The 16,564-nt window shown below is 35.3% G+C and overlaps 1 protein-coding gene across 8 annotated transcripts in view; it reads right to left on the bottom strand.

The window, feature by feature from the left end:
* Nucleotides 1-16,564, bottom strand: part of COBLL1 (cordon-bleu WH2 repeat protein like 1) — a 141,612-nt gene that overhangs the window by 42,748 nt on the left and 82,300 nt on the right. For 7 of the 8 annotated variants that reach the window (XM_064484862.1, XM_064484860.1, XM_064484859.1 and 4 more), the window contains 4 exons: nucleotides 16,364-16,552; nucleotides 3,418-3,619; nucleotides 1,562-1,790; nucleotides 712-750 (listed from right to left, as the gene is read on the bottom strand). In XM_064484862.1, coding sequence (XP_064340932.1) covers nucleotides 712-750; nucleotides 1,562-1,790; nucleotides 3,418-3,619; nucleotides 16,364-16,552 — 659 coding nt within the window. Of the gene's footprint in view, nucleotides 1-711; nucleotides 751-1,561; nucleotides 1,791-3,417; nucleotides 3,620-14,053; nucleotides 14,194-16,363; nucleotides 16,553-16,564 lie in introns of those variants that run through there. The other variant, XM_031451567.2, reaches the window with a different exon arrangement.

The following is a 16,564-nucleotide window of genomic DNA, read 5'->3' on the forward strand; positions in this document are numbered from 1 at the left end:
TATAAAATTCTATCCTATAAAGAAAAGAATGAAAAAAGCCACCCATATAAAAATAATAATTAAATAATTAATTAATTTTTAAAAAGCCACCCATAGCCCTACCACCCAAAGGCATCCACTATTAAAATTCTTCTATATCTCTTTTCAGAAATTTCATGTAAAAGTTTTTTCAACACACTGTATGAAACATTTAAATGCTTCAGCAGCTGATTTTAGCATAAGCACTTTCCATGTTATTACAAAATATTCACAATTTAATGACTGCAAAAATCTCCCATGATAATAATACTCTGATTATTATGAATACTTGTTTCAATGAAAATAATCTGAGACCCTTCCATGGAACCACCAAACTGTAAGCATTTATACCCAATAAAGATTCTAGCAAAATCATTTTTACTTGTCTGAGAGTCAAGATATGTTTCTCACATTCTTAAGACAATATTGATTTCAAACAATTATTGAAATGTATTAATTGTATTAAATTCAGAAGTCAAGGTAGAGAGCTTATAAACTCTTTTTTGGGGACATAAAAACCAAGGACTTTCTAAGTTAAAGTCTCTTATGGAATATACATAATAGTAATGTTAAGAAAACAAGTAAAATTAGAAGCTTATTTTCAATTTACCCAATAGAAACAATGATTTCATATTATAATTTGTTTCTACTTATTTCACATTATAATTTGTTCTGTTGTTTCATATGTCTTACCTTGTAAAGATGAGTTATTGAAGGTAGTAACAGAAGTGGCTATGGAAGGAGGGGGTAAAAGAGGTTAAACTGACTGTAAAGATAATGTTTGTTCAAGTATAAAACATCACTGAGTTGAAACAGTTGTCTATGGATTATATAAAGCCACAATCTCAGAATAGTTTGAAGTTCTCTATACACAAAGGACGTAATCATTTTTCACTAAACTTTTATTTCTCCTATTAAAACAGATTTGTGTTGAACAAATAAACTTGCATTTATCTATAAGAATCACTGTAAGAAACCAGTACTATATAAGGTCTATAAATTTTAATACATTGTTATTTTTATAGATTAGTACTCCAAGCTATTTCTTTTTAGAAAAATTTTCAAATTAGACTGATTTATAAGGCAGTTGATTTTGGATACGGAACTAAGAAAAAGATTTGTTGAAAAATTTCCAAGTTTGAAAGATAATAAGATTCAAACAAAACCACGGTGAGTGTATCATAGTTCACACTTCATCAGAACAGTGATGAATTTACATGTAAATTTTAATATTCTGTTTAAATCTCAAAGCCACAAAGAATTAAGTTAAATTACAGCCCAAAATATTCATAGGTAGATGGAAAATGTAAAATGTGGATCTCAGCTAAGAAGGATAAGTTTTTATTCCAATTTTAATAACTGAACTCAAGTTAAATTTTATTACATTTAGTTTTCTCATCTTATTCCCAATGACACATATTGACTTCTAGCTATTGGATCCATATATGTGCCATTATGAATTTGAAAACACTCATACATAAACACAAAACATGCACATATATGCACATCCTGTCAAATGAGTAACATGAAAAGTCTTACTTACCTCTGCTGACATCCATGGCATATAATTCTCTTAGTCCCAGGTCATTAAGAGATTTTGTCAAGTCAAGGGGCTCCTGAGACTGATAATCCTTCAACAACAGTGTATGTGATGGATCAAACTCACATTTGCTGCATATAATGGGGACAAGTTCTTGAAGTGGTGCATGTGGGCTAACTCTCACTATTGTCTTCTGCGTTTTTTTAAAATTGATCACTACTCTCACAGTTTTCTGAAACACAGATAAAAGCCATAGTTATACCATAAGTCACTGAAACCAACTTTCTACAATGGTGTCTAGAATAATGAGATACTCTACAATTATATATTCATATTAAAAAAACAGTATTTTCTATTTTGGTATAAGATTTTCTTTTTGATTAATGTTACTTCCTAAATCCAAACCAGATTCTTGGAGTTTGCTTATTAAATAATTTAGATTAAATTCATGACTCTTGTAAAGTATTGAGTAGATTTAAATCCAAAAAGAAATATAAAAGCCTCATATCTAGCACAAAAAATAGATGTTTTTGCTTTATCCCTTAAAATATTTACTTAAAATTAGCAAACATACTTAATAATACAGAATTATACATGTTTTATTCTATTTTTAAGTTGAGGAATATTTATCTTTCTAATGGTTTGTCAGTTCTCAATGGAAAAAGGACTATTTTGTTTAAAACACTTAATTTTTTGTTAATATACTAGTAAACAATATTAAAATATTCCTTACTTAGACCTTGAATCCTACTAATTTAAAATTATTTGAGATGAATTTAAGCATCTCAACATGTTGTTGTGATTGAATTAAATCCTGTATGTAAATAGAGTTTAGGAACATGTGACTATGCTAAGTAAAACCTACAGACTGCAAATCCTCAGCATATATTCATAAAACTAAAACACCATATATAATCTCATGCTGTAGCATAAATAATACTATTTTGATCTAGATAAATAATAGCATACATCTTGAGAGAAAATAGCCCTATACCCCAGTTAATATTTAATATTCAATCACATTTTGTAGAAAGCAAACATGTTTTAGTATTGTTAAAAAAAAAAAGCTAACCTTTTGTAAAAAAGCTTCAGAAGAATATAAAGAAAATGTGAGAATATATGTACTCATACATAAATGAACTAATTCAATATATAAAGCTTTACATATTTTCTGGAGTTAAAAATGGTTGATACTGTTCCTAATGAAAGAGCATCTCTAGAAACCCATAAACTTCTATCCCTGTTGCTTATAGAAATCGATAAGATTTTATAAATAAAGGAGAATTGAAGATATTAGAATCACTATGGTTAAAATTTTTTGCTTAAAATTCACACATTACAGAAAACTGAGCCATTGTGTAACTCAAATTAACAATAATTTAGAAGTTAGTGAGTTACAACCACCACTTACTAAGTAGAGACGGCAAAAATTTATTTGAATAAACTCTTAAAGGAATTTTATTAAAAGATTATAAAACCTTTTTAAAAATAAATATATTTTTAAAGTAACTTAAAATACAGATCTTTGACACAACATTGTAAAATGATTATAAATCAATAAAAAATGTTAAAAAAAATAAAATACAGATCATTCATAATTGTCAGATCCTGATACTGTCATACAGATCATTTTAGAGCATCTAAAAATCTATATTCCTCAAATTCTAGTTAAATTCAAGGATAAATAACCAAGTGAATCCTAAACAAAGTGGCCCAGGAAAACATGATAACCACATTCACATCAAATTTGACAAGGAAAGGCAATTTTTGTTTCATTTACAATGAGCTGCAGATAATGACTAAAAAATCAGCTTAGTATTTTAGTCATAAGATATTAAAATCTACAGTGAGAATCTTACCTCTGGTATTAAAGGTGTAGGTTTTTTCTTATCCAAAATTTTTGGCTTTAAAATTACTTTCTCCACCTCCAACATTCCTATTGGTGTGTTTGGCTTAAATTTAATGGGGTTGTTTTCAGCTGATAGCAGATCAATTGTGTGACTTGATGGATTTAAGTGATACTGTGCACAGAGGAATACCAGCAAGTCCATCATAGGTTTACTGTAAAACAAGAGTAATGCTGATCATAGAACAATGTCATTAACTGTCAAAGTCACCGTTTCAAACATTTTTCTTAGGACCTCTTTTCAGTAGATAAAACAAAGCTACAAAATACTATTTGTGAAAGCAGCTTAAAAATCTAACTACAAGATATTTAAGCAGACAAAATTATAATAGTTTAGAAATTCTGAATAGTAGTCAAGAGAGCTTGGATCCCTGTGTTGGTTTAAATATTACATATATTTTATCTGCTAAATTGTCTTCATATTATAGATTTCAGGGAAGGAAAAGCCCTTTCCTTACCCAAAAACTGTCACTTAGATTAGCAGATGCTCCTTTATAGTATCATTTGGAATATGAGAAGTCTTCAGCTTGTGAACTAGTAATATTCCAAAGTTCCCATAAGAATGAAGCATTAAGAACCACCACCACCCTTTGGGCTTTAGACAGCTTAGACAGTATCTACGTGAGGAAGTCCACAAAATCCTAAAGAAGAGTGTCCTACAGATGTCTTAATTCATTCGAGCAGCATTTAATATTTTCTGTGCATTGCCAGTACAAGTGTTCTGGCATACCTTCTCTCAGAGATCTAACACTCTGCTCGACGGACTAGACCAAGTGTCCGCAAACTATGGTCTGCAGGTCAAGGTGGGCCCACAGCCTGTGTTTGTAAATAAAGTTTTATTGGCACACAGCCATGCTCATTTGTTTACATAGCACCTAGGGCTGCTTTTGTGTTACAACGGCAGATTTGAGTAGACGTGACCGAGACTGTGTGGCCCGCAAAGCCGAATACTTTTTACTATCTGGTTCTAGACAGAGAAAGTTTATGGACTCCTGTGCTAGACAATGAAAAAATCACCAAGTAAATTATGAGATAATTTCAAATAGTGATTAAATGTTAAATGCTAATGGTAATACAGAACCTATTTCAATTGGAAGTTGCAAATCGAACTTGAGATTCAGAGGCACTTCCTAATTTTTGCTTCCCTTTCCACAGAGTCCAATTGTTGACGCAGACTTGTTTTCTCATTCACACCATCAACAGAACAATGTGGTCTCTGAATCTTTTTTAATTGTCAGCCTTTAAAGCACACCAAAAAATCTTTTGTATTATGTGCTTTCCTCAAATATCTGGAGATCCTGAGCTGTTAGTTCATATTTAAGACTCAAGCACTAAAACAGTATGTAAAAGTCCTATTTTCATGAATTGAGGCACATAGGTTGATGAGCTTCACTTGAGGGTAATCAGGTGGCTAGCTATTTTTTTTCCAATGGGAAATACAAACATCAATAAAAAAAACAATTCTCCAATTTCTTGACTAGATACATGAACCTGGCTATTGGTTTTTTAGAAACTCGACAGGGAAGTGAGGCTAAAAATCTCACTGTTCAGTATGCCCCTTTTAATTTAGTACAATCTGTTTTCATATGCACCCCACCCCCACTCTCCTAAGTGGAGTTCCCAGGTCTGTAGCCTCTCTGGTTCTGCCTTTCCAGAGAGGCAATGTCTGCTGGGGACGAATGAGTTGTCTGACACCGTGGGATCTTCAGGTCAAACACTTCATATAAATTTTCAAACCATCCCCGACCTCAGCCTCACCATCTGTGGATCTTGCCCATTCTTAAGCCACCCAGTTTCTATGGGATAAAGAGGTAAATTTCATAATGGGACTCTCACCCCCTTTCTCTCTCCCACATACCAGTTGCACCCCCATTATACATATATCAAGAAAAACAAAGAGTAAGTCCCTCAGGAAAAAAAATGTTCTCTTGAATATGTTTCAGTCCCCAAAATATATTTCCTATGTCTTTATTAAATATTTGCACAGTAATATTTAGGAGTTTTATGTCCTTCTCTTGAGCTAGTATGCTCACATAAATTTTTTATAATTGCCCAAATTTTGGCTTTGGATAGTACACATTTAATTTCATGGAGAGAATGACTAGCATACTGTTATTATTGAAGTTCACTTTTTGGTAGCAGTACTCTATGACGGCAATTTGATGCTACATACCAATTCTAGATTTGGAAATGGTGCTTCTTTCTCCGATGGTAAAGTTAAGAAGGATTAAATAAGGTCTAGGTGAATACAATATAAGTACAGTTAAGCTGGAAGAGGAGAGAATTTTCACTGCCAACCAAATGGGAGCTGTCCACTGTGGTCTATGAGTAAACAGTGATATGTTCAGATTCTATTTCTCCTTCTCTCTATGTATAAATGTACTAATGAATGTAAAAACTCTAAACTTTACACTTCAAACATCTTTTATTTCTTAAATGTACAGTTCTTTAGACTCTCTGCCAGAAATATACACTAAAAGTTAACAAGACAAAAATAGTTATTCGTGTAAAGTTTTGTTTTTGTTTTGTTAATCCCTTTTTGTGCTACCATTTTTCATCCCTTTATGTACAAATGTATTAACTTTTAAGGAAAAAGATATTCAGAAAATTTTTAAGATAAAGACAATTTAATACTCTTTATACACACCTGTTATTTAACCCTTCTGCTATGCCTTAATGAATTACTGTATTTCTATATGTGATATATAAGTTTTCTAACTTAATAAGGGGTAGTGGGTAACAGGCCAAGAATATTCTAATAATGGCCTATTCCCTTAGTCAATTTGGTCTTCTATAACCTTTGCACACTATACCGGATTTCATAGCAAAAAAGTTTCATTCTGACTAGAGCCATGTCATGACCTTTGAACTCACTGTCTAAATGTTTTCTAATAAAAACGACTCTTGGAAAGGCAACTATGAGTCATAGAACTTTTTATGATCTTATTCTCTCACTCTATAATTCCAGTTTCAATTTTTAATTCAGTAATTCCAGATCCCAATTTTGTCTAGAAAATATTCCTAACTCCAGACAGATAAATGCAAAAGACTAGAAAGTTCTATTACAGATGTAAATACAGATGGGAATTTAATACTGCCTGTGATAATGATATTTCAAATTTCTGGGATAAGAACTGAATTTTCAACAATTGGTACTGGGAAAAATCTGATGAAAAATAAAAGTTATGTATCTACCTTATTCTTTATACTAAAGTAAGCCCAATGGACCAGATATATAAATATGAGAATATAACACTGAGGGGAAAAAACAGAAAAGAAATCCATCTTCATGTAGTTTCTGTTCTAGAGCAGTGTTGCCCAAGAGAACTTTCTGCAGTGACGGGGATTTGCTGTCTGTGTGCTGTCCAATAGAGTGGCCACTCACGACATATGGCTGCTGAAAACCTGAAATACATTGAGCGAGTGGACCAAAAACCTGAATTTTTCATTTGAATTCACTTAAATTCAATCTAAATACTTTAAATGTACACGTGGTGAATGGCCACCCTATTGGACAGAGTAGCTCTAGTGCACTGATTCCCTAAGTGCGATTCACCAATCTGCAGCATCAGTATTGCTGGGAACTTGTTACCAATGCAAGTGCTCAAGTCCCAGTCCAGATCTTTGAATCAGATGCTCTAGGGATAAGGCAAGGGAAGCTGATTCTGACACATACTACAGTTTTCAAACCAGTGATGTGGGGAGAAGAGAATAAAGAAACAAGTAAATTGTACAGTAATCAGATAACAATAAATGCTGCAATGAAAAATAAGATAAGGAAGAAGATTCGAAAATGTCCTAATTGAAAAAACAACATTAGAACAGAGCCCTGAATGGAATGAGATACTGGGGAAAGAACAGACCAGGCAGGGTTGACAAATGCAAAGGCCCTAAGGCAGAAGTATGCTCCCTGTGTTTAAGGGAAAACAGAAACCAGTTTGCTGGGGTGAAAGCTGTAGACATGATATCTTATAGAGCTGAAGGGCCTAGTGAAAACTTTTCATGATTTTATGAACTGAGATAGAAAACCACAGAAGGGTTCTGAGGAGTGATGCAAACTACTTTACATTTTAAAAGGATTATATCCTGATTGTTGTATTCAGAATAGTCTGGGGAGAAGTTACAAAGCTACTGCAAAAAATTTAGGTGAGAGATGGTGGTCACTTAGACTAGTCAGATTCCAGATGTATTTTGTAGGGAGGTGACAGGACTGATTAAATTCTATGCAGGAAGGAAAGGGTAAAATTACTCAAAAGACAGAAAATGGAGCCAACCAGCAGAAAGAGGCCAGGATTGTAGAGACACTACCAAGTGGCAGGGTTGCTGAAAGGACTCAACAGGAAGCCTAAAATGCTAATTTAAGTTACTTGCTATGCGATATGCTTACTAACCTCTTCCTGGTGACCCACAAAGCATTGCTAAGGTCCTGGTAGCTTTAAGAGGGGTTAATCAAGGAGAGGAAAAAAAATTTCAAAAAATAGAGACTAGAAACTAAGAATCCAAAAATAAGGTATAAAGTCAGAGCCAAAGGTAGTTCCAAGAACATAAACCTTTGGGAATTTACAATAATATTACAAAGGGCATTTGTGGAACAGGGGTTCAGGTCAACATTTTGGAGACTGTAAGAGCAGAATGTTCTAAAGATGTCAACTGGGTTCCATTGATACCTAGACATGAATTCCTCTCTAGCAGGACCACCTCTTATAGTCTTTCTTCCCAGGGACATAGTAAGGTGAATGTCACTGAATAAGGAATTTATAGGAACCAATGATTATCTATTAGGTAATTCTGCTTCAACACCCATGAGCTCAAACATATAGCAGACAATATGCATTTGATTTGTCTGTACAGTGTCTGCATGCAAAGGAAAAATTGCTGAAAGAAGATTCACATGCTTTAAAGGAAACCACATAGGTGAGAAAGCTGCTTTGGTTTTTGTTTTTTAATGAACAAACTTGACTAGTAGCCTTGTTGTAGTACATCTGTACAGAGAGGTGGGACATAGCATTAAGCTGGGCTAAGACCTTTCCCCCAGACACCTCAGACCAGTTTAACTGGTTGAAGCATTTAACTGAAGGCTCAGCATTTGGCACTAAAAGCACAGATGAGGTGACCTTGACCTTGCTGATTTTGAGGGTGGGAATTATTGACCAGCCAGCTCTACATAAAGGAGCCCTAATACTATAAAAGTAGGACATTAACTTTTAAGCAGGCCCCACAAGCAGTGGGGCTGCTTTTGGGATTAACTAGTCACAAAATGCTCCTACGGAAAACAGTCATCTCTTGAGTATGGTTTAGAATTATCCACCTGGATGCCAAGCTACTTCTACCAAAAACAACAATTTTGGTTTGAGGATAATTATCCTAAGCTGATGCACTTTGCAGCAGTTGGCTAAAAGGCTCGACACGGGGTCACCACGGGAAGGACGCATGTTTTCCTGTTTGCTGAGGTGGGAGCACAGGCCAGCGGTCCACCTGAAACCCAGCCAAATAATTAACAGTTGAAAAGGACTGGCTGAATTTGATCATCATTTCCTCATTCAAATAAGAAACAGTCTTCTCTATTTCACTACATTACTTTGGATTTTGGTTTATATTATTTAACAGAGTCCACTTTGTATTAATATTATTTATGGATTTTTTCTTCTCTTGTAAAGTAAAATGATTTCCTAGAGGGTAGATTTTTAAAAAAAAATTTCTTAACTCTTCTTTGAAATGGAAGAGACTGCTATGAGATTTCCTACTCCTTTTAGAAATAACAACCCCTTGTATTAATTTCAAATTTATTAACTCATCTGAGCTCACGACCACCACAAATCTACTCCCACTTTACGAATGAAAAAACTGTGGTTAGAGAAGTCACATGACCAGATTATGAAGGGCATGCATCATATGAGGGTGCAGTCAGGATTAAAACGTCTTGACTCTTCATCCACCTGCATCTTAGCCTCATGACCCCATAAATCAGGATTCAGGATAGGGCGGATGGTTTGCAACAGGCTATCTGCTGTCTGCTGCAGTTTTAGTTCATAGATTGATGACATCACTAAATTAGCCCCTAAATCCACCAGTGACCCTGGTGGGGTCATAGCACATATTAAGGGTAATTTTGTCCTAGCTTTATCACCTGCTAGATAAGACAAGACTTTCATTTTTGTGTTTTTAAGTATCAAAAGTCAAAGTCACAGTTCACCGAAGAGGTTTCAGAGGAGCTCCACATCTGCCTTGGTGAGTTTCCAAAAGGACTGCTATGTAATTTATCATCCAATTTGGGACACCTGAGAGCGAAAGGGGACCACCGTTGGGAATTACTCTGGGATGATAGGTACAAAGAGGGACTGTCATAGGAAAATGAGGATGCATGATGGTAAGTACTTGCTATGACTAGATGGATTTCAAGCATCTGATAAGGGGCTGAACTCTATGAATAAGATACTTCTTTAGTATGATCCTTTAAATCTGCCCCAGTAGCTGATAAAGTATTTTACCCAATTTCCTCAAAACTGAGTTGAGTTGAATTGGTTCTAGCTGTCCCTTACAAGTGCATACCAACAACCCAATTAAACTTATCAACAGCAATATGGGAATTTTTAGAACATTCCCCACTGTTACTGATGTTTGTTTATCTTAAGCTAACCCACTTAGTTCAATAATGAGTTCAGGAATCAAGTAATGCTCTCTAACCATACTTGTGTGCATGAAATGAAGTGGATCTGGTACATAAAACAAATAAACCTAACCTCAGAGTTGAGAGTGCTTACTGAATTATGCATTAGGAAACATTTTGAAGAGAGTAACACAGAATTAAAATTTGAAGACAATGACAGATCATAGTAGTATTAAATTGATAAAAGGCCTTAAATATGAAAAACAGATATTTCTCAGTGTAAAAAAAAAATGAAATTCCCCATTTTCAACTAAACTCTACCTGATCATTTACCTTGGATGTTATTTTCAAGGTTAATTATAAATAATTATCTTCATAAAAATTGTGATTTAAGAACATATCTGTTAAACACACATACACACACCCCTTATAAAAACAGAACTACTACTAATATATCTCACTTCAGTTGGGGCAATTCAAATACGGACACAGAATAAGATAAAATTTTATTGACATGAAAGTTAGAAATCATTCACTGAAAAAAAAGGCAGGTTCCAAGACAGAATGTGCAATATGATACCACACTGGCAAAGAGAAAAGGGTGCCTATAGAGGCAGGTACGTAGATATACATTTGTGTGTGTGTGTGTGTCTGTGCACGTGTGTGTGGATAAAAGGTTAGAGACAACAATGTTAATAGTTGTAATCTGTCTGCTTAATAATGACATGGTGTTTTAAGGTTTTTTTGGCTTATCTGTATTTTCCTACTTTCTGTAATGTCCAACTATTGCATTTATAGGCATAAAAATTAAAAATAAAATTAACAAGGGTCATTGTTATAAGGTGTAGATGCCAGAGAAGGGAAGGTGGTGAGGATGACCCTCCTAGGAATGACACTGGAGGCATCTGTGTGTATTCTGTCACCCTTGCCCAACCAGGAGAGCAATCAGTCACCAGAGGCTTGTGTGCACCCTGGCTCCAGGCTGCTGGGGGCATTACCTGAGCCTTGAGTGCAGGATAACCATCAGGTAGAAACTCGGGCAGCACTTTACATTTAAATAAGCTACCAGTTAAAATCCAAACTTTAAGCAGCTTCAGTTGAATAAGTATCTAAATCAAAATTTAAGCATTCTTAGGGCGTTCAACGTGAGCGTGCCATGCAATAGATTCTCAGCAATGTGTTTTTAAAATCTACTAGCTTATTACATAATGTAATTACCCCACATGTCATCTGACTCTTCTCAATAAATAGAAGTATATATGAAATTCTGAAACACTTCTGAAATCCATATCGTCTTTGTATCACTATTTTTTTAAAACAAAAATTGACCCACATTGATCCAGTACTATCTTGTCACTTTTCATAGTCTACTTTTTCCCAGTAGGTGGCACTGTAGTCCATGTAAAACACTCCTGAGCTGGTTCTCTGACCCACCCAGTGCGAGTCAAAACTCTGGCCAGAAAGGCCAGAGAGGTGAGGCGGCTTGCTTGAGGTCATATAGCAAGTTATGGAATAAACTATAGAGCCTGAGGTTTCTAACTTCAAGTTCTGTGCTTTCTTTATTTGTGTTTTCATTCCTAGTACTCTCGGATTTGCTCAAATCAAAACTAATTCCTATTTATAGCATTCAGGGCAGAAAATATCATAAATTACAGGACAAGAGAGTATGCTAGTATAGCCATGAATACTCTCCTTCTAGGCAAACAAAGAGGATTCATGTCAATCTTCTATCAAATTTCCCAAATGAGAACTGCTTTTAAAGTGTTCCAGAAAAAGAAAGAGGAAAAAGGAACAAACACTTACTTGATGACAAAGGATTACGTACTGGGCAGACACCTGACTATAATGTAAGGCCCTGGAGGGATGTGCACACATACCAACATGTTTTCTTTTTCTCTTGTAGTGTCTGGAACAGGTCAGCCTATACGCTTCTTTTCATTAAAAATTATCTTTTCCCAAATCCTGGTAGGCACCACTGTTTATGCTGTTCTGCAGGTATGACATTTTCTGAGGACAGCCCTAGGCAGCTGGTCGCTAATGCTCACAAGCAGGATTCATTAACCCTCACTTTTAGTAAAGCAGACAGCTGCTCTGTCTGGTGAAAAAGGCCATTTACTCGACCAGCACACACACTTATATACACGTGTACACACATATCTACCTATACTACAGTATAATGGATATTACATTTAACTAAAGTGTTTTAATTCTCTTTCATTCAATCCTGTTATCCATGATAGCAGGACACAGAAATGCTCAAGAGTTTTCAGGCTGGCACTGCAGCTACCCTCACTGTAAGCAAAAGATCACGAAAGCAGGATGGCAGACACAGGGGGAGTTTTGGTCATTAAAGAGGTGGTATCATTAAGCTCTGGTACCAAGAGATTGTTAAGCCTGCAGAAGGCTACTAACCTGATTCAGGATAATAAGTTTTTAGTCTCCCCCGGAGCACGTTGACTACCACCTCCAACCTTATTGTGTTCCCTAATCTGAATAAGCTCTCTGGTGAAAAAAAAAAAAAAATCAATGTACAAACAAGTACATTCTTCTGAAGATCATGCTGTGCATTACATTCTCGCAAATGGAACATTCTGAGCATACCTCTGCATGAGCTGTACAATAAGAGAGAGGAAAGCTTGCTAAAATCTTCCCCAAGAATACATTTTGAGGAAAACAAAAGTCTGAAAAGTTAAATGAAGTATATCAGTTTTCTAAATATTTATTTCAGTCTAATATTGATATTATTCTTCAAAGGAAATATACATGTATAATGCCATCAAAATGAATATACAAGGAATATTTATACAAATCAAGAAGAGATGATCTCAAAAATTATATTAGAGAACTTTCACAGTGCCATATGGAACTCTGATTTATCTGAGAAAACCTCCAGTCCTTAAACTTACTTAAAATAACTCTTCCCGACGCCCCCACCAAATTCCTGCATCATTTTGTTGAAATTTTTCCTATTCCTATTGTTATTACAGTAACAAGACCATAAAGAAATTTAGGTTATCTATGTCATGGGTCTTCACATTCAGGAGCTAACATTTTCCAGAAAGAATGTATTTTTCTATTTATACATTTTTGTTGTTGATGTTATTGTTAAATTCTGAGTTTTTAAAAAATGAGCCAGCATTTGCTGCAACATTCAAGATACCCCCAAATCACAGTCTTAAGGTATCATGAATAGCACTCCGAAATATCTAGAATCACTCCTAAGATATCCAGAATCACAGAACCACTTTAAATCATAAACACTAAAAATAAAAAAACAAGTCATAGTGTCTACAACTTGAGTCAGTCCTGAATGATGAAACTATTAGGAACAAAGTCCCTAAATCAAAGCCCCTAGTAAAAACACGGATATGAAACAAATTCTACTCTCAGAAGTTTTTGGGCCCCAAACAGAATTTTAAAAGCAATCAGAATTGGGGGCATTCTTGCCTTGCACTCTACCTGAAGAAAGTATCTTTATTTAAAAGCTCCTGGGAAAGCAACGAGGGCCTACCCAAATGCTGCTTCAAGACACACCATTTAAGCTGCTACTTCCATCTACATACAATAGTTTAGGGAGACATTCTGAATTTATTAAATGCCTACTACATTGCAAGAAACTGTGCTAAGCACTATGAAGAAAAGTAATGATACCTGCATAGAGCTTCTGGTTTATTTAAGAAATAAGACACACATATAAATTATAGGATAGGACAAGATGTGATAACCATTCCTGGTTTAAAGTTTCAGTAGAGTTTAGAAGTCAGAGCTAACAGTTCATTCTGGGGAGATCAGGGACCTATATAAAGTGTCCCTTGAGCTACATGACATAACTGGAGAAAATGTGGGTGGCAAGGTACTCCAGACGGAAAAACCTTCCCAAAAGTGTGGAGGTAGAAAAAGCAGTCTCTGTAGGATGGAAGAGTCACATGCAGCAGAAGCTTAAGATATTCAAAGGGCAGTAGGCAAGGAAAGCCTGCCTCACCTCAGAGGAGAAGAAAATAAGGTGCCCCAGCGTCCAGGCTTGGTAGCTTGGACTTCCTTAATTTGGTGCTGACTTGCCGTCCCTGCAGTCTTTTATCAAAGGGAGTGCCACAAACAGAGGGGTGTTTCAGTCAGATTAACCTGAGGGTGGAGAGTAAGTGGAGAGAGCCCAGAGTTAAGAAAAACAATTCTCAATACAAAATGGAGGAGACCAATATGTGCCAGGCACTGATAATATTTCATTTAATCCCAACAACAATTCAGTTATAAAACATTTTTATAGATAAGAAAACTGAGGCAATTCAACAACAGTTGGCAGCCCAGAAACAAAAAGCTGACTGATAGAAAATTACTCTGGTTTAGGAACCTGGGAGGCAAACACACCGGAAGGTCAAAAGGGTGGGGAAAATCTGGGGTCCTCTTAAGTATAAATGCAGCAGGAATGACTGCTGCAGAATCCAAGTCAAATATGAAGAACAATGCAGCAATCTGAAGAGAGATCAGGAATTAGACTTTTAAGGAGGATGAAGAACAAATCAATGTAAGAAAAAGTGGATATGCCAGATGTCAAAACGGTTGTGTCAAAGAGGGAGCCCTAACATCTCAGTATCAGAACAACTTCAGGGTGACAAGACACCACCGTCCAGGTGCACAGGGGGAAAGGACTATGGATGTAGCTTCCCAGAGTTAAGGAAACGGAAGAAAAGCTAGCTCAGGGTAGTATGTGGGAAAGTCTAAAGTAATTATGGGTGACAGGCTAGAGAGGAAAACCGTGATTCTAATACTGCAGTGACTGAGGTTGAAAAAAAAGAAATCTAAAGGACACAGAAGGCTGACAGTAGGGTAGACAGCAATATAAACAGATGACTGCTACATTCAAGAAATAATGTTAAGAAGTACTGATGATGAAACCATTGTTACCTGTCAGCATCAGTGGAGAACTTGGAAAAATACTGACTTTTTTTTTAAGTTACCTTGAATTCAGGGAACATAAGAAGAATTGCCTTTATCATCCCTAGCCATATCCATTATCATTATTACTTTAAAACCAGAGTAATGGTATGATTTCAAGGACTGAAGATGATATGATGGCCATTGTCCCTAACTTACAAGATGCCTTCCTCACCCAGAAGAGGCACAACCCAGGTGTTTAGCTGCATCTGAGGTAGAAAAACTCCAAAGTCAGTCACAGGGTTCTCAACCTCCTAAGTGTGGTTCAATGTGCGATCTCCAAAACTACTTTCAATACAAAATAAATGGCAAAATGCAACTTACCTAAATTTAATGAGAATTTAATACACAATGCTATGTACTGCCTGCTAACGCTGAACTGTTCTATATTCATGTACTTCCATAAAGTTATACATAATCTTAAGGGTAAATCTTAAGATTATCTTGAATGAGTTTCTTTTAGACAAAACCACATTGGAAAAATGCAATACCCAATATGTTGCTTACTTCTTCTTTTATTCTACACACACACACACACACACACACACACACACACACACACACACACACACATACATGTAATACTAAGGTCAAAACAGCTTAAATTTCTAAAACAGGACTCAATAACAAACAGGTAGTTGAGGTGAAAGGTGGAACAAGACCAAGTATACAACTCACGTAACTTTCCACTTCGAAATGAAATGGAAAATTACACTTGGCTTTATTCCATTTTTCCAATTTTTAGTCAGGTGTTAAAAATATAAATCTCCTAAATCACATCTTCCCTTCTTGCTGGGTTAAAGTTTAATTTTACATTTCTGTTAAATGTATCCACACTTTTAATAAATTTATTAAGTCATTCAATGACATGAAAGATCCTGCTAGTTTTACAGATATATTTATCTGTTTTGATAAATGAGAGAGTATTACATTTTAAGAGTAGTTTGTAACTTCTGCAAAATCAAATTTGGAGAAGCAGCTTAAAAGAGAAAGAATGATTTGGAAAGGACAGGAAAGGGTTTCTTCATGGATCCCTGGATTGCTTTGTAAGTTTGACATACAAAATCAATGCAACTGATTATCATTCCTCTGGGAAAGGCTATTAAAAAAAAAACGTATTAAATGACTAACAAAATATAATAATATAGTTCCAAATTTCAAGAGTCACTTCACTGGTGTTCATAGATCTGATATTTCAAACACTGTTAGAAAAACTTTTAATACCCTGCAGCATTTACTTTTTTTTTACTGAGTGATGAATGAAGTATTCTGTCAAAGAAAAAAAATCAAGTATACAACAGAGGGTTTCAATTACAGAAGAAGAAAGGGAAGTCCTGGTATTTCATTCACCCCATCGTACCTGCCATGAACAGTAGTAGATTTGATAATATCCCCAGGTAGAACCACTAAGAGTTCAATGTCTTTATCTATCGTGTTTTCTTTCTGTTCCATGATAAAAGTAGAAGATTCTACAGAATTGTCAACTGAAGAGGCATCAAGGTATTTGGTCTCAGCTGGAGGAAGTGGTGCTTTGGCTTTTGGTTTTCTCCTAAAATAAAAA

Source organism: Camelus dromedarius, chromosome 4, assembly GCF_036321535.1.
Source record: "Camelus dromedarius isolate mCamDro1 chromosome 4, mCamDro1.pat, whole genome shotgun sequence".
Lineage (NCBI taxonomy): Eukaryota > Metazoa > Chordata > Mammalia > Artiodactyla > Camelidae > Camelus > Camelus dromedarius.